The sequence below is a fragment of the Nuphar pumila genome, chromosome 9, assembly GCF_984573655.1.
Source record: "Nuphar pumila chromosome 9, dmNupPumi1.hap1.1, whole genome shotgun sequence".
In the NCBI taxonomy this organism is placed as follows: Eukaryota; Viridiplantae; Streptophyta; class Magnoliopsida; order Nymphaeales; family Nymphaeaceae; genus Nuphar; species Nuphar pumila.
Window position 1 is genome coordinate 12317797 of NC_143257.1, and position 19582 is coordinate 12337378.

Below are 19582 nucleotides of genomic sequence, written 5' to 3' on the forward strand. Positions count from 1 at the left end.
TACGCGGCTACAATTAAAATGAGAATGCTAGATGAAAAAAAAATATGTGAAAATGAAATAGTAATTGCATAATGGAATGCGATATGCAGGTATGCTAATCAGATGATGCAGATGGAGATGAAGCGATAAACAAGAAACATAGGAGATGGTGAAAAAAGGGGGAAATGCCGCAGATGGATGCAAATGATGCTATGACCAGACCGATGCAGATGAATGTCTGATGCAGATGAGAATGTTGTAGATCAGATGAACCGAAGAACAGAGGAGACGATGATGATCCACTGATGCCGATGCAAAATGCGTTGCACAATCCGATGAAATCAAGCATACGATGACGTTGTAGTGAAAACAAATGCTGCAATGGAGTTGATGTTGTGCAAGAGAAACAAGAAAAGAAAAGCATGATGATGCACAGGTAAGATGCGGTGAATTAAATGCTGATTCAGATCAGCTGCAGCTCGCAGAGGTGATAAAATGCATTTCAGATGCGATAGGATGAAGGTGAAGATGATACGATGATGCAGAAAATCAATGCACTAATAAAAAATGCTGAAAATGAAATTTTAGAAATGCTAATGACACAGAGTATGCAGAAAAATGTAATTAATGCAATAAAATCTACAACATTGAATCAAAATGCAGAGAAAATGCACATAGCAGAATGCATTAAAAATGAAAAGAGATAGAAACAAAAATGCATATTGAAGAGAAAGGGAAGAAGAAGGAAAAAGACTTACTGGAATCAGATTGAGTTGAAGAGAGAAGGTTGGCCTCTCCTTTGTCATCGACACTCTCGTTGAGAAGAGATCCACCGGTGAAAGAGAGGTTGAGAGAAAGAGGAGGGAGGAAAGATAGGAAAAGGAGAATTGGTAGGAGAGAGGGGTTGAGAGAAGAGGGGAATGACTTCTTGCAATGAAGGACAACCCCTCTCTTCTTTACGTTGGGTTTTTAAAGAGAGAAGGGGGTTTGTTAGTTTTAAAACTAACTCCTATATTTTCTACAAATTTCCAAAAAGGGGCTTTTCTAAAAACATTTTCCTAAAAAAACACAAACTCCTATACTATTTAATCTAAACTATTTAAACTTTCGAAACAATGTTGCCTCTTTATTTTTTTGAACTAAATCTACTTAAAATCTAACTACTAAAAGAAATACAAGTGACTAACTTCTAAAAAAATTATTAACTCGCAAAATACAACTTGCAATTCATGTTTTTTCTGATATTTATCTTTTTCATGTGTTTTCTTGAAATTAATGATAAACTTGGGATTTTAATGCAATTTCTTATTGGATCATGCATAATTTAATATGAATTAAATGCTAAAATGTATGCATGATCATGTTGCTTATATTAGATTGAATGAACCTAAACAAACTAAATTAGGACCTAAAACTAGTACATGTATTTTTATTGGTTATTCACAAAACAACAAAGCATGTAGATTTATGAACTTATAAAATAAAGTAAGTTGTGAATATGTATAAGCTAAATTTAGAGAAAATTTAGCTTTCAAAGATTTGCAAAGCCTTAGTTATCCCATTAGTTTTTGTGAACCTATTTTAGAAAGGCATGCTTTAGAATCTTAAAATACTGAAATTAAAAAAAGTAAGAGAATTAGAAAACGAAAGGATTTTGAAAAAGTTTTTTTTATCTCTATATGATTGATAGAGACCCTTTAAGCTTTTTTGAAGTTATGTCCTCGCTTGATGTTGCATCTTAGAGAGAAACTATTCAAAATAAAACTGATTACATTCTTGAAAATAAAACATATGTTCTAATATAGTTACCACGTAGTTTTAAACCACTTGGCTGCAAATGTATTTTTAAAAGAAAACTTAGAGCAGATGGATTCATTAACAAATTTAAAGTGAGATTAATAATAAAAGGCTTTAAACAAAAATTGAAGATTTATTATTTTGATATGTATTCTCAAGTCTCTAGAACCACTTCAATTAGAGTCCTTATAGCCTTAGCTTCAATTTTCAAACTTAAGATTCATCAAATGGATGTTAAAAAAACCCTTTTAAATGAAAATCTAGAAGAAGAGGTTTATATTAAATAACCTGAAAGTTTTATAGTTTTTATCAAGAAAATAAAGTTTGCAAATTGCTCAAGTCCTTATATGGATTGAAACAAGTTCCAAAACAATGACATGAGAAATTTGACCAAGTTATTTTCAATTATGGGTTTAACACTCCTGAATCTGAAAGTGCATTTATACTAAGGTTCATTATGAAAACATTGTCATAATTTGCTTATACATAGATGACATGTTAATACTTTTCAGCAATATTAAATACATGAATGACACTAAGAAATTTCTATCATTTAATTTCGATATAAAAGATATGAGACTTGCTGAAGTGATTATTGGAATCAAACTTGTTAAACATGAGTATGAATATGGTCTAACTCAATCATGTTATATTAAGAAATTGCTTAGAAAATTCAATTATTTTGATTGCAAGATTGTTGAAACTTTGTTTGATCTTAGTGTTAATTTATCTAAATACATTGGGAGAGGTATCTCTCAACTTGAGTATGCTAGTATCATTGAATGGATCTAGACCAGACATAGCATTTTGCATAAGCAGACTGAGCAAATATCCTAGCAATCTAGGACCTGAGCATTAGGATGCCATGTTGAGGGTCCTGAAGTACCTTAAAGGGAGTTTGGATTATGAGTTATTTTATACGAGGAAACCCGCTAACCTTGAAGGTTATAGCAATGTTAATTGAAATTCAGATAGGAATGATTCCATATTCATGAACAAATGGGTCTTTAACTTTGGATCTAGAGCTATATCCCAGGCATCCAAAAAGAAAACTATTATAACCTAATCCATGATGGAGGTTGAGCTTATAGTACTAGCATCTGCTGGTATGAAAGCTGAATAGCTAAGGAATCTCTTGATTGAGATTATATTAGGTAGCAAACCCTTACCTCCTATGGTGATTCATTGTGATAGCCAAGCCGCTATATATAAATCAAAGAGCAACATATATAATAAAAAATCTAGACATATCAGTCTAAAGCACAATACTGTGAATAATTTACTCAAGCAAGGAATAATTTTAATGAAATATGTGAAATCTTGTCAAAACTTGACATATCCACTTATGAAAGGCATTTCACAAAAAAATCATTAAAAGTACATCTAAGAGAATGAGATTGAAACCCACTAAAGAGATTACCTATGATGGAAACCCAACCGAGTAACTTGGGTCGCATGAGTTATAGGCTTAAAGGAAAGAACAAGTCACTAGAATAATCAGTGAGAACTATAATATATATGATGATAGACAATATCTTCATGTCCTATTCTGATGTAAGTGCTCAAAAAACGTGTGACATGAGGATGAGTATCTTGACTCTTAATGAGATCTGTAGGCCAGATTGGCTAAAGTAGTTGCAACAAGTTTTCACTTTTGATAAAATCACATATATGAGTGTGCATGTGTAAATCACTTTCTATGAAATGAAATTTATCTCTAGAACACTCATTAAGTGGGATAATGCATAAGACTCTTAATATATGCATCATTCATATATTGATGACACATATAGTTACCTGAATGTAGTATGTGTGTGAATAGGCCTAAGAAGCTCACATTAGAGTCAAAGTTGAAAGCTGCTAGCTGCTTAGTTTTTTATACTATCTAAATCTTGTTCACACTAAGTGTTGGTTCAAATTTAATGGTACTTTCATTTATGCATATGACTTTTACGAACAACTTTGTCATTCCCTTTTATCTTTATTTTGACCAATATGGGGGATTGTTGTTATTTGACTCAAAATAATACCTCTTTGAAACTTGAAATCAAGGTCTTTGATAAAATAACCTTTTTTTTTTGCCTAGTTATTTGAGATAACTTTTTGAAGGAAAAATCTCACTTTATAAAAAAAAATTTAGTCTTGTATTGATCAATTTTGAAAAACTCCCTGAGTTTAAAATGTGGAGAGTTGGGTTAGAGGGCAAGGCTCTCAAGGTCATTAGATTTTGGGCTTGTCAAATAAATTGCCGACCTAACCCAACTCTATTCGGTTTGGTTTGGCGTTAACTAATTTTGTTATCACTCATTTGGACAATTTTATACCTTATAAAATCTTCTCTTAAAATGTTTTGGTGATTAACCAAGGCAGTCAAAGGTCTTTTGTGGCCTTTTTGGGAGGCGCCACCTATCCTTTTGGATAGCCTCAACATGTAAGTACGTTGTGATGGTTAGTAATACATGATGCCCTTGAGGAGATGTTAGTGATGTATGGATCACATGATGGACCGTTATGGCGCATGGAGGGGCCTTTTGGATCATGATGAGTGCGAGTTTCCATAATGACTTCAACCTTTATGAAACCATGCACTTTGGATCTATAAAACCCCAGAAACCTTAGTTGCCTAAGAGATCATCTATAAGAAATACAAGTTTTCTTTTGCCTATGTTTTTCTATTTCTTTTTCTTACTTTGTTCTTCCTGCGAAGCAGTTTATGACAATTGTGTCATGGAGGCTAACCTGCTCAGTGCCGAGTGGTTAGTATAGCACGCGAAGGTACATGTTTAGTTATATCCCAGAAGTGAAGTTGTGTACAATCCTGTTCTACTCCGATTCTTTTTTTTTTTGGTGAGGCAACTGTCACTTTTAAGAAAGCGCCATTGTTGCACGCATCCAAACATCGTTCCACTAATCAGAGCAAAAAAGTTTTCAATTCTTCAACCATAGGGTTATCGTCGCCACAACCATAGGGGTCAGTGCTAGGATGAATTGTGTGCTGATCTGGTCTCCAGATATGCTTTACAGCCGCATATTGTGATGCACCTATTCAACGTGCACTCCATGACAACTCTCTCACGATACACTCTTCCAAATGGAGAGCTGCGGTAATGGCAGAAGAAGAGAGAGCTAGGTTAATGGATGAAGAAGAGCTCTGAGAGAGACGGAAAAAAGGAAGGGGGCAATTCCCAGATGTACTTACCTTTTGATTACTTTATTATTTTTTATTTGAAAGACTGTTGAGCAGGAAAGTGCACTACCACATGTCATCCATCCGGTATTTCCATGGACGGTCAGGATTCTCAGATGAGATTTCTTCTCATTTACAAGATGACCTGATCCGGTTCCCTTAAACAGAGGGTCGGATGATCTGCCAAATCACTACTTGTCCGTGTTATGGCACCGTCAAACTGTGAGGCCTTCATAAGTGAGAACATGACACAATCAACAGTTCTTCCAAGTCTTTTCTCAAAATCCCAGATAGGGATGTCAATTGGTTGGAGCTTAGGTCGTTTACCAGCCCTACTAGGATCCATATTTTGGGAAGCAGATCAGGTCATGCTGAACATGAGCGTTTTTTGCTCATGCCGACATCGTGGCCGTCTGTTTGCATTTTGGATGAATGCCACGTGGTTTTGTTGACACTTTTGAGCTTTTTAAAATGCAAATCGGATGGCCACGATGCCAGCATCAGCAAAAACGCTCATGTTCAGCATGACCTGATCTGCTTCTATATTTTTGGGCTCGGCAAGTACCACAGGGGTGGTGGTAGCCAAGCTGAAGGCCCAGGTTCGAATCCCTCTGCCGCATGGGGCTTAAGAGATATCTGGTAGGGTCTGCCTAACCCCTGCTTGCCTTTAAAAAAAAAAAAAAGACAAGCTACAAACCCCAGTAAAAGATAAGTGTGCTTTAGATTTTAGATATGAACATTAACGGAATTCCAGATATATGAAAATTTTAACGCAAAATTTCATTTGAGAACCAAACTTTTTGCTCTAATTCCTTTAATGGGCCTCACTCTTCTAAATTTCTTGATATCGGCTACACATTTCTTAAAAACTGCCACACCTAGGGATGGCAGTGGACGGGGGTGGGGGACAAGGTCTTCACCCCCCACCCCGTTTCAAAATCTGAACCTTCATCCCCGCCTCCATTCCTGCACGGGGATCGATTTTAACCTCCACCCCCACCTCCATCCACGTTTCATGTCCTCCATCCCCGGTCCAAACGGGGGTGAGGCTGGGCGGGGCCCCGTTTCTCCTCGATCTATAGTCATTCCTTATAAGATAGGGGACAGGGGTGGGAAAAGGCAGGGATTGAGACGGGGCAGGGCGGGAAAAGGCGGAGATTGAGATGGGGACGGGGGCGAGGGAAAGCGTAATTTCATTCCCGCCTCCATCCCGGCACGAGGATAGATTTTAACCTTCATCCCTCCTTCCATCCCCGGTCGAAGCACCCCGTTGTCCCCCCGGTCCACTGCCATCCCTATGAGCCTCCGGCATATTAGAAAACGAGCCTATCACATATCAGGGTAGTTGGGTTACACTTAGGGGTGGCAATCGGGTCGGGTTGGCGTGTCAGCATACCTCAACCCGAACCCGACCCGTTTATTAAACGGGTCGGCTGTGGCAAACACGAACCCGACCCGTTTAATAAATGGGTAACCCGACACGACCCGCCAACCCATTTAATAAATGGGTTGGGTCGGGTAAACGGGTTTTCAGGTTGGCGGGTTGACAGGTTGGCGGATCGGGTTGGCGGTTCGGGTTGACGGGTTGGCGGGTCTGGTTGGCGGGTTGCCGGGTCGGGCAGACGGGTTGGCGAGTTGGCGGGTCGGGTTGGCGGGTTGACCCACCCGCCTAACCCGTTTATTAAACGGGTCAGCCGGGTTGGTGGGTTGGCATACCCCCAACCCGAACCCGACCTGTTTAATAAACGGGTTACACGGGTCGACCCATTTATTAAACGGGTTGGCTTAAGCCCAACCCGAACCCGCCTAAGAGGCGGGTTGGCGGGTCGGGTTGGCGGGTCGTGTCAGAAATTGCCACCCCTAGTTACACTTAAGAAAGTTAAAAAGGCGTGAAATAGCATGTGGTTCCAAAATGCCGAGGTGGGTTTCGCGAATTTCGTGCAGTCGAAGGCAAAGGCAAATACTTTTGGGCACCCCCACCTAACTGCCACTACCGTTCAAACCGACCAGTCTCTCTCACTTCTCACCTGTCAAAAGCAGCAGCACAAGGAGAAGGAGGAGGAGCAAGAGGAAGGGAAACCCCCAAAATCACGCCACATATCTCTCTCTCTATGTCTGATCGGAGACCTGGTCGCCGTCTTCTTAACCATACCAGAGGACGAAAACCCAGTTCTCCCTACCAGCACCGCCGAGGCACTAACAAAAGCAGATCGACCACGTCCAGAAACACCAAACATCTTACCCGGAGCTCTTCAGAACCGATCCTATGGACCGTCGGTTTCACCTTCGACAGCGACGACATGGAACCGAACTCGGATCAGTCGCTGCCATGCCTACAGACATGCCTGGACATCTCCCTTTCCTCCTCTCCTTTGCTCCCGACTCCTTCTCCACAAGGCCAACAGGTAGTGAACATTAAATGACGACCTGTTTATTTTGTTGGCTTTCGTGTTTTTTTTGTTGGGTTTGTTCTGCTTGTGTCTTGATCGGAACATAGTGGGTGGGGTTGGATGATGGATGTAGAAGCAGATCAAGTACGGGGAAGATACAAAGGTGGTGGTTAACGTGACGGTGGAGGGGAGTGCCGGGCCGATCAGGGCGATGGTCAGGATGGGAGCGAGCGTGGAGGAGACGATCAAGATAGTGGTTGACAAGTACGAGAAGGAAGGGCGTCGACCCACGCTTGGACGTGATGCCAGTGTCTTTGTCCTGCACTCTTCCTACTTCAGCCTTGAGGGTAATTTGCTAATCAAGCTTTTCCTCTCCTCTCTTCCAAATTTCTCTTACGCTTTCCAAGATAAGAGTGCACGGCAAGTGAAATATTGTTACATGAAAAAGGTTAACTTTTGTCCCTCTATAAGATCGGAAGCTTGCCATTGGGGACAAGTTTAGCACCCACTGAGCCCTGTCTTTTGTAATTCTGCCTGATACATCACTACAAAACTCTTTCTATAATCCGTATAAAACTGCCAAAGACGCAGGTGGCACTCACTTTTGGCACCATTCCGTGCTTTGCCCGAGACCGAAGAAATATTAAACATTGCCAAAAGCACCTTGGCTTGTCCAAGTTGTCGTCTGACAAAAGTCAGACGGAATATAAGTTGTAGCGTGGAAAAATCAGGCACCATGTAAGTTGTCGCGTGAAAAAATCAGGTGCCATCATTTTGACCGAAAAAAAAAAGAGCAAAACCATCAAGAAGGCAGTAAATTGGTCATGTTTGTTATAGTTTTTAGTTTGCTGTCAGTTATGGTGTTGTGCTAAAATTAGTGTCATCAAGGTTATATCAGTTTGAAATTTCTATAAGTTCTTGAATTGCTCCTTGATAAGAGATCTATGCATAAGATTGTTGGAGATTCCCTTCTCACTGGTACAAAATGAGTAGTTCTATTTGGATCTGGGAATACATGGATGGAAACCAGAAATCTGAATACTCATCTTAAATGAGGTAGTTCCATTGGGAGGAGCCTTCTTTGGCAACTCTATCCCCAACACCACATTTTGGCAAAATCATATTTTGGTAACACAGAAATGGTGTTGCCATCACAATGCAACGCTCCCAAGCAAAGACATAAACCGATCACTGCTAACATGTCTTTTAGCATAATCCATTATCATAGTCTGCATCCCTCATCAATAATTAAAAAAAAAAACAGTGACAAAGACATCCCACCTGAACAAACGGTTTTGCCTCTAGGCTTGAAATCTCTTTTCTGAAATCCAATTTTCACAAGGTTGGAATAACATTTTACTCTTTCCTTTTCTCTCTTCAATTTGGTTTAATGCTAGCATTTTTCTGGCATCATTGATTCAGGTTTAAACAGGACAGACAGGGTCGGGGAGGTTGGGAGCCGGATATTTTACCTTCGCACGGGCAGCAACAATGGCAGAAAAGAAGCAAAGGAAGAAGACAAGAGCTTGAGCATACTAAAGCTCGAAGATCCAATTTCTCCCATGATTCCACCTCCACTATTCACCTCCATCGTGAGAAAAATCATGGGCAAAATAAGCAGAAGAATCAGAAAGCTTTTGAAGCTCTTGGGTTGTGTTGCAGGCTAATGAAACTTTTTTCTGGTTCTTTATGTTTACTTCACAATAGTAACCAGTGTGTATATATATTAAGGGAATGATCCGCTACAATCATAAGCCAGTGAAGATTGCAAGGACTGCCGTAATAGAGGATATACACAGATGTGCTGTGATTGGAAAATGTGTAGCCCTTTAGCATTCATACTATCCTTTGTGTACCAACCACCTAACCTTTTTTATTCAGGTGGTGATTTCAACTGTAACCTTCTGTATCCTTTAATTTGAGCATTATATATGTCAACAGTCTCTCTCTCTCTCTCTCTCTCTCTCTCTCTCTCAGACACCTGGGTGGAGGCAGCTTTAAGGTACGAAAGAGAGCTGGCTTCAGAAAGGAAAGTACTTTGTGAAGTGTATAAAAACTTCATTGAACCGGCTAGTTTGCTTGTTTATTTTCAGTTGACCATTACGGGATCCAAATTTGATTATCACTTCCATTGCAAAACAAAAGCCTTCCCCACAACAGGTACATGATTGCGTCAAACATTTACAAATATCCAACTTTATTCCAAAATGCAGAAAACTCCAACAGGAACATGATCCTATTTGCAGATCTACTCAAAATGACCACCCTCAGCTACCGAATGAAGTATGGATTCTCCTTGTGGTTTCCTATGTGCATTTTCTCTTCCTGAAAAGACTATTCTCATTGAGACACAAGTGTTGAAGAGAATAGAATGAGAGAGAGAGTACCAATTCAAATCATCTCCTCACTCGAGATTAGAATGATAGACAAAACAACTATGGCATTCCTAACATCTTCATGTTTTTTCTTTTTCTTATACTTTTTCTCTCAATATAAAATACAATTTCCCCAGTTCCTACGTATGGAAATAAAGTAACAAAACTGAATCTGAAGAATGCTATTGGTGGTTTTGCGTCCATGACTCATGTTTTCCCCTAAATGACAGCTATTTTCATATTTGGTGTGCATTTAGCACTGTTCGGCTGATGGAAGCTTATCACGAATGCCATTTTCTCTAGCAAAATTTCCTGCTGGTATAGATTTCTCCTCTTAAATTTGACAAAGGTTACATATAAGGTGATCCTGAGGAAAAAGGCGATCCCGAGGAAGAGAAGGCTAGATATTGCAGGAATCATCCCCTGTTGGAGAGCAATGATTCTCACTCATAAACCGGTAGATCTCTTCAACTGATAAAAAAAGAGGCAAGCCTAAAATCAAGACTATAAGAAGCAAATTTGGCATGCTTAAAGGAACTTTATCTAAATTCTAACGTTTGAGAAACTAGGATTGGTTTTGAACAACTACAACCACTAAACGATTGATCTTCTAGCAACATATAAATTTTCTTGACTTTCTCTAATGTACGTCTAATTCATCTGAGGGTCCTTCACAACAACAAATGAAGAAGATGAGAACATCACATGAGAATTAGATTTATCAACTAGTGGTATAGAAATATGATTATGTTTGATTTGAAAAACTATAAAGAGGTGCGGAGAAGACCCAAAAAACTATATCGACGTGAACAAAACCTGTGTGAGTAAGACAAATTTTCATCACCAGTCATGATTTTTTTGTATTGTACCGCAAAAGTGACATGTTTTTAAAAATACTCCACAATTTACCAATTTCGCTGAATTCTCAATTTCTTGTGGATGCTTTCACCCCTGGCAAATGTGAATTTCTGATTTTTGATGCTAAAATAATACACCCATGGAACTCATTAACAAAATCGCATTGGAGTTTGCGATATTCCAAAAAAGATTGTAAACGCGATCACTTGCAAAATCCTAAAATTTGTGGAAGTCCGATAATTGTGAAATTGTAGACGAGTATCGCAAGGCACGTTGCAAAAATTTGTTTAAGTGTTGTGAAAGTTCGTACCATGCGAAATCATGAATGAGTATCGCATGAAGTATTGCAAAATTCTGAAATATTTGCGAAAGTCTGATATTGTGAAATTGCAACTAGTATCACACATCTTGTTGCAAAAATACCTTTAAGTGTTACAGAAGTCCATAATTTGCGAAATTTTGAAAGAGTATGGAACAACGTATTGCGAAATTACAAAAAAATTGCAAAAGTTCGATATTGCGAAATTTCTTATTTGCATCACATTTGTATTGCAAAATTTTTTTTTCTTGCGAAACTCCATCCGATATACCGTCTTTTGCCTTTAAGTGTTATGAAAGACCATAATTTGCAAAATTTTGAAAGAGTATCGCACGAGGTATTGTGAAATTATGAAAAATTTGTGAATGTCTAATATTACAAAATTTCTTATTCGCATCGCACCAGTTTTGCGAAATTTCATCCCAAATAAATGTGACTTTATATTTTTTTTCTCATTTGTATCTAAAAAGAGTGGTAACCCCAATACTCCTCGCTCTAGAACTCCAACCCCTCTGGCGATTCCCATGAAAGTTATTCACTCCACCTCGTGCAAGGTTGCAGTATTCTTCTCATCCACTTCTCTGGTTAGCTATTAAGGTGGATTTCATACAATGTATCTAATGTTTTGTTATTTTTATTTTTATTTATAATGTAGTTTTCTTTTCTTTTTATTTGGTTGTTGCTATGGACTTATTATGTATGTTTTGTTGTTATGGATGTTACCCTTTGTAAACATGTAATATTTATCACCGGATTTACCATTTAGGGTTTACAATCTTTAGGGATTTTTACATATAGTTACTTATTTTTGTTTGTTGCTTATCAATATTCAATGATTTTGTTAATATTTATCTCTGTTTGATTGGGGCTAGGGTTGATTGCACATAAGCATTTAATTAGTTAGATGTGGTTGGGGTTGACTGTGTACAAGCATTGAATAGGGGTTGTAGGGGTATTGTGATTTATTGTGGGTTATTAGTTTTCAGAGTTGTTAATTAAGTGATACATTATATGGTTGGTGTAGGCAGTTATGATGGTTGCTGAAATGGTATTTGTAAATTATTATAACACTAAGCAACCCCTTTGGAGATCTATAATGGTCTCTAAAAATAGCAGTTATAAAAAATTTATAGCATTAATGTCTCGTAAAACTGGATATATGGAATAGTTAATGGTCCTCCGGTATAAGTGCACTCTAAAATTAGATGGTGAAGATGCATGGATACATCTCTTGGATGACGATGATATACAGTCAATGTTATACAGAGGCAACATTTTCTTAGGTTCTAGTAAAGTTATACGAACTAACAATATTTGCAAAGTTAAATAAGAAGTTGGAGGATGCATAGTTAAACATCAAGTTGCAGTTCGAAGTAATGTACAAGACATGGTCAGAAGTGATGTACAAGAATGGAATGATGGAAATCTTGTGGATAAAGTGCATCTAGCTCAACTACAAGCTATTGAGCTCACTCTTCCAATGAATATCTCACTGTTCCGAACAATTAATGATAAGATGATCACTGCAAACGATGTTGAACCACTTGGAAAAACCAGTGTCAATGATCTTTATTGCAGGATGTTGTATGACACCCAACCTTCCAATGAAAATGACAAATTTAGGTAAAGGTTGTCGGTCTTTTTAATTTATTCTTAAACTGGAGGTATTATCAAATAGAAAACATATATATATGAAAGAATGAATACCTCTAACAAAACTAACATGCCTACAATATTTTTTCTACCAGTCTTGCACTCAGACAAACCTGCACACATGTGTGCAAGAACAGAAGCTCCCCATGCATATTCATCGATGGAAGTCAATAGTTGCAATAATTTCAAGTACGATCCATGGACCGTCTTCCCACCTAAGTCAATGAATAAGCATCCAGCAAAAAAGTAAAGCAAGAATATTTTGATATCATTTTGCAGATTCTTTTTGTCCTTCCCTCCAAAAGTCGGCAGTAGCTTCCCACCAAAACTTTTTGTCAATGTGGGGTTATAGTGGTTCCTCAACCATGATAACTTTACCCTAGCACCATCTTTATGGCGTGATCTCTAAGAATTTTTGAAAATGCAGTTGATACAACAAATCTTTATGGGACTTTGTCAGTGCTAGAAACCACGAGTATGCTTTGTGCCAGAAGAAACAGTGTGCGCAAGGTGGTGGAGGCTGATGTGGCTGCTGCACTCGCATGCACATATTAAGTAGTTATAACATTTTCACTGATTGAAATGCAAGTACACAAACACACAAATAAATACATGGCTATGTATAACATGCATGATGCATATACACAAATTAGTGATAATTATATAAAGTGCAAAATAAACATGATTTAGCACATTAAGAAAATGTAGATTATTCGATCAACAAAAAAATTTAAAGAATATGAAATCATTGTTCATCTATGCTTACACACACACATAAACATCAAGTGGCAGTTATATATGACAATTTTAATAGTTATTGAATATAAATTTGATAATGGATATACAAAATCAATGTAGAAAAGTACTTGTCCCTCAACACCAAACATTGTTTGTTGTTGCGACCTCCTACTTGAAGCATGCACTCTCGCTGAAGGAGGGGGAGAAGGAACCTCTTGTGCACTATGTAGCCTAACATGGCTTTCCTCTACCTCTGGGCCCTCACTCTCCTCTATCAGGCTCATAATTACATCTTTGCCTGAGGACCCTCCATAATTTCCCCAACTCCAGCCTTACTCTCCTCCATATTTGCGCCCGTACTCTCCTTCAATTCATCCACAACCTAAAGAACTACCTCCATCTTTATCTCTCCACTACCATTATAAGTGGCCACGTCTCCATCTTGTTCAAGCCGAGTATTGAGGTTGACAACAACCTCACCGTGAGTCAATGACTTAAATTTCTTCATCAATGAGTCTTCCTCCCTCTCCTTTGATGATTTCGAGATGTGAGACAAATATTTGACCGCAATATCATCAACCTTTTTTGCAGAATTAGGACTTGTGGGTCTGTCTAAAAATTTTAGCAATTGATTTGTTGAAAGTGCATACAACGGTTTGGATGAGTGCAAATTTCTACGTTGCAGATCGTTAAGGCTATATTTTTGGCGAACAAGATCTGAAAGCCAGTTTTTTTGTGTTGGAGCAGAATATCTCTCTATCGGAGTGGCAACTCAATTGTATATGTCAAGAAGTGTCTCATGAAACACCACATAACTGTCAAATCCTACAGGTCCTTCAAGCTCAGGATCAATGTTATTTTTCTTCTTTGTGATAGTAGATATAAATTGTGTATTTTTTTATCTTATTTGGTGTCATCTCATAATAAAAATCTTATTTCCTACGATAACACGAATACTATAAAATTCATTATTTTTCTTAATTTTTGTATTTTCTAGATAATGAAAATTTTGAGGCATTTTTCATGGCTTTCGTGTGTATGGTTGCATTCTTATGCATTTTCTGAAGAACAATCTTTATTTCGTCAAAATCGAAGTTAAAACAAGTTTGGAGCATGCCTAACAAGTTTTAGGGGTATTATGGGTATTTCAAAAGAGTTCTGAGGACATTTTAGTCTTGAAAGACATAGTTGTCCAACCCAGAATTGACCCAACATAGTCAACTAAGTGGAGACCATATTTAGTATTTTTCTAGTTAGCCTAATGGCATTCTTGTGATTTTTGTTTGAGAGGGGTTAGAAATAGATCCAAAGGACTCATTTGGGATAAGTTTGGCATGCAAGGGCATTTTTGACCTTGCAGAACCTAGGTTGCCACTCAATCCAACTAATCCCAGCAGGTCAACCCTGCTAGGGTTAGCTAGACCAGCCAGGTGGCTGGACCCTTTCTTGGGTTTGGTTCTCTCCTAGTTGAACTAACTTGGTTGGAATTTGTGATGCCTGACCTAGAGCCACCCACTTATAAACCTTCTCCCTCTTTCTTTTTTCCCTCTCACATGATTTTTCTTCTCTCTCCCTCTCTTGCCCTAATCCCCTCCCACGCCCCCATCTCTTCTCCTCTTTTTCCTCCCCTCTCTCCCTCCACCGTGGTGGGTGTCGAGGTGCACCACCTCCTTCTCTCTTTTCTTGTTGATTCGAGAAGGATGACCAAGATGTGGAGCCAAACAACCCCCCTCCCTGTTTCGGTGTTGCAGTGTGGTGGAGCAGCGAAAGAAGGGAGGACCGAACCATGGTAGGCCGACCCTACCCCTCTATTCCTTTCTCCTTCTTGCTCTTTTCTTTTCTTCCTTTCTTGTTCTTATTTTTCTTGCATGAGGAGGAGGAGTTGCAGCCAGTGGCTACAACCTTGGATTCATTTTGGAGGTTCGAGAGGATCGTCTTTAGCGTTTGGGACTTATACATATCAAAAAATTGCATTCTAAGGTAGGTTCTCGACTCCTCCTCGCGTTTAGTGGCATGATATATGCACGTTAGGGATGGTTGATTGAGAAAAATGTATTATGATATGATGATGTCTTGTTTGTTTGTTTGTTTTGGGAAAAAAATAAATTTTTTTATTGATATGGTCTATAAAGTTAGGGATGGCTGATTGAGAAAAATGTTTTCTATTGTGAATATATTGTTGTCATGTGTTATGATCTGATAAAAAAATTTAAGTTGTTGTTATGAATCTAATGATGTCCTGTGTGGACTTATTAAAGAAAAAAAAATTACTTTACTGCTATGAATCTATTGTTGTCATGTGTGGACTGATTGAAGGAAAAAAATGTAATTTATTGCTATGAATCTATTGTTGTCATGTGTGGATTGATTAAAGAAAAAATAATAATTTAGTTCTATGAATCTATTGTTGTCCTGTGTAGACTGGTTTAAAAAAAAATTAAGTTACTGTTATGAATCTTATGTTGCCCTATTTAGAAATATATTTTTAAAGATGTATTTTGATAAAATTAATTTGTGAAAGTCAGCCACCAAATACTAAAAATCCAACTCTCATAAGTAGTGAGAACCAGGTCGAACTCGAGGAACGGATTTGATAAACTTTGTATTTCACTCAATGTGATTTTTATTGCTTTAAAAGAAAAATTAAAAAGAATTTAAAAGTTCAACAATGAAATATTAAAGAATTATTACAACTCAATGAACTGAAATGAAATTATTTACAAGGCTTTAATGTGGCCAAAAGGACCTAATTCACTAGAAATGGAAATACTAAAAAAAATATAAAAATGAGACTCAAATCCACTTCACTTTAGCACATTGAACTCAACAATTGGCACCCTTCTGTAAAAACACTTAACATAAATAACAAAATGCAAAATTTACACTAATTAGAGTTGGTACACGAAATTACAGTTCTATCATTGACTATCACAAAATTTTCTGTCAAGACAGGTTTCTGTAATTTAGCAGAAACATATAGCAATTGGATTTAGATCCTTCTAAACATTTTTAGATATGATCTCAACACATGTAGGAAGAGAATCCAATTTATGAAATTGAAAAATTCTGTGTAAAACTATGGTCATTACTAAATGAATAGCAATTTCAAAAAACAGAAAATTACTGTCAAACTTTCTGACAACTTCTCGTATCTGACAGATTTAATATAATAAAAGAGATTGAAACTAAACAAAAATTACATAGAAGAAACTAGACTTGTTCAGGAGTTCAATCCATTTTACGGATTTGGATTCAGAGTCCGGAAGCTTCAGATCTATCAAAAACAAAATGCGAAAAAAACACATAAAATAAGTGCAGAAAACAGAGTTGTCGGAATATGTCACCAGAAAAGTTCAGAATGGACCATGAAACGAAATCCGATCTTGCTGATTTTTTGCATAGAGAAAGATGATTCAAGAAAAAATCAGATCCAATTTACGGAACTTGATTTGGATTCCGAAAACTCTATTTATACTAAAAAAAAACGAGAGATAATAAAAAAAATGAAATTCCAGAATTCTGATTTTCATACTTTAATCTATTGAATTAGATCAAAGAATGAATATTTCAAAATTCAGGGAATGAGATCTAATTCTTCAATGATCTAATTGCAAAATTTAATTAAAGAAACATGAATTAAAATTGCCTAAATTAAATCTATGCTATGAGATGAATTGATCAAATGTATTGAATTTAGGCCAATTAAGCATAGATCCACATCTTCTTTTTGCGTTTTTAGTTAGAAGAGGAAAAATTAGATTAGACACAAATCCATCAATTGGATCTGATTTAATCTAATTTAAACACAATAAAAAATACAATTATGATAAAATTGAAGAAACAACTAATCTATTCTCAAGAAGATTGATCAGCCATAGGATTTAGTCAATTCAAGTAGCCGATCTATCCTCTTGAGTTTTAATTTTTCCAATTTCAATTACAACAACTTAAAGGAAGAAAAACAACAATTCAATCAAGTGAAAAAACATTAAATTGGTGAAGAGAAAAGAAAATCGAAAGTGGGGAACACACATTTTTATGTGTGGGAAGGAGAATGGGGTAAAGAAGACTCACTGAATTTGCAAGACCCGCAGATTCGATGATTAATCTTCAATGTGTTGTAGATCTCCAACCCTCCTCTGATTGGGCTTCCATGCATATCTCACTTGCTAGAGAAAAAGAAGAAAGAGAAGAAGAAGATTGGAGAAGAGAAGAGAGAGAGAGAGAAGGAGCAAAAAAGAATTGCATGAAATACAAAGAAGGGGAAAAGGGAGAAGAGAGGGGCTGACGTGAAAGGGACTGAAGATTCTTTTCATGCCCCCCAATGAGTTCTATTTATAGTAAAAACTAGGTAAAAAATAATTTAAAAATTAACTACCTACTTTCTTCTTATTTCCAAAATAAAACCTAACTAAAAGAAAAAATTGCAAGAATAAGGTTGGCGCCAATTCAAAGGAGGTTTTTAAATGTTTAAAGATTGGATTTGGGTTTTGGATGTTTGATGATCATGTTTGAATTGGATTCATGATCCAATTAATATGATTTGGTCTGGATCAAGGTCTGAAGGGATTCACTATAAAACCGTAAAAGAACCATAACTTCTTCGTTTTAACTCTGAATCACATGAAATTCGAACCATGACTTCTTTAATCTTGAAACATCATAAGCATGAAATGTAAATCATTAAAAGATGCTAAAATGCATGATTTTATGTATTAAGAATGAACACATTATCATGCATTGATGAGTACTTAAAGAGTGGATAGCACCAATACAGGCTAGGATTTTCCTATGAGAGACTCAACAATATTCTACTACAAGGTGAATAGAAACAAGAAACGAGATAAAGGAAAACAGAAAGCAACCAACATTGAAAAGGAGACTTCCCTTATTCTTTCTTCATTAGGAATGTCTCATGCATTTATATAAGATGAATAGTGTCCCTGGAGTATGTACAATACATGCTTGGGCAGTACTTTTAAAATGGGCTATAAATAAAATACACCCTTTCCCTCTATTCGTCACAAGGTTATCAATGACTAAAAAGTTATCTTATTATAAGTGGAATCTTCTTCCAGACTAATCTCATGCCAACTAGCCCCAATTATGGGCAAATTCTGCCATAATCAGATGACAATTTCCTACTACCAATTCATCATTGCATTTGTCTGGAAATAAGTCACCCTGAAACAAAAAATTGTTTAATGGAAAATAAAGTAAAAGATTCCCTATCCCCCACTGATGCATTTATAAATAAGTGGTTTTGATTCATGCTTATTTTAAATAATTTTTATAGGTAATGATGTTTTATTTTTCGTTGTTTATTATAATTTTTGTTATAAATAAATAAAAGTGTTAAAAATATAAATGTAACTATATATAATATAATAATATAATAATATAATATATGTAATATTTATATTTATTTATTTTTCTTTTCTTTATGTGTTTTTATTTTTGTCTAGTTCAATTTGAACTAGACTTTAAACTAGTCAAGATCCAACTAGATCTTGACTAGTTGGTATAGCCGTTGGAGCTAGTCCAACGACTCTGTATGAGAGCTCCTTAAGGGTATGTTTGATGGCTGGTCCCATGCATCATGCGGAACCAAAAGTCTCAAAATTACATATTTTTTAAGAAACATAGGACATGGTGGATGCGCGGATCGTCATTCGCCGCGTCCATATTCTGGTGATATTTTTGTTCCACCCCCTCCCCCATTATAACAAGAACGGAGACCGGAGGAACAAAGTAAGAAAAACAATGCCTCGACGGGCGTGCCGCTCTCTCTCGCCCAACTCTCTCTCTCTCTCTTTCATGTGCAGCGGGATCGCCTTTGGTAGAGTTAGCGGAGGGGGGGAGGACCGACCAAGGTAGGCAAACTTCCGGTCATCTTTTTCTCTTCCTTGTTTCCTTGTTTCTTCCACGCCTCATTTGGTTGGGTGGAGGAAAACATGAGAGGACTGAAGCGGCATCATGACTCTACCAGACCACTATCGGCCACATAGAGTGGAAAACGGTCTTGGGGTACCATCGTTGAACGGACGACACCTGAACACCACTTTTTCTGGCGACCCACATGGCCGGAATGGTTGCGATCATGTTCAGTAGCCAGGAAAAGCTTTTTTATTTTCTAAGACCCTCTGTTGGTTTTACAATGATGGGGTGGTGGATTAAGTGCCATGCATGTCAATTAGCACCTTCCCACCTTATTTTTCAGCCACCCTCTTGGTCGGATGCAGTTGGACCCTTCTTAGTTATCAGATATGGGGTGGCTGTATTGTGG

The 19582-nt window shown here is 37.3% G+C and overlaps 1 protein-coding gene across 3 annotated transcripts; it reads left to right on the forward strand.

The window, feature by feature from the left end:
* Positions 1-7003: 7003 nt before the first annotated feature.
* On the forward strand, positions 7004-9291 carry LOC149828424 (PPR containing protein). Of its 3 annotated transcripts, none has more exons than XM_090017571.1 (3): positions 7004-7368; positions 7461-7700; positions 8776-9291. In XM_090017571.1, exons 2-3 carry the CDS (start codon positions 7565-7567, stop codon positions 9018-9020), a joined length of 381 nt encoding a protein of 126 aa, XP_089873697.1. In that variant the 5' UTR covers positions 7004-7368; positions 7461-7564; the 3' UTR covers positions 9021-9291. The 3 variants fall into 3 exon arrangements, with proteins under 3 accessions (XP_089873697.1, XP_089873695.1, XP_089873696.1); XM_090017569.1 differs by having other exon boundaries at positions 7030-7368; positions 7487-7700; XM_090017570.1 differs by having other exon boundaries at positions 7030-7368; positions 7493-7700.
* Positions 9292-19582: the final 10291 nt, after the last annotated feature.

Bases quoted from the DNA above. Each gene is read 5' to 3' on its own strand.
- LOC149828424 (XM_090017569.1), top strand. From the start codon at position 7,075: ATGTCTGATCGGAGACCTGGTCGCCGTCTTCTTAACCATACCAGAGGA. The intron at 7,369-7,486 runs GTAGTGAACATT...TGATGGATGTAG, and splicing joins CTTCTCCACAAGGCCAACAG to AAGCAGATCAAGTACGGGGA. The intron at 7,701-8,775 runs GTAATTTGCTAA...TCATTGATTCAG, and splicing joins TTCCTACTTCAGCCTTGAGG to GTTTAAACAGGACAGACAGG.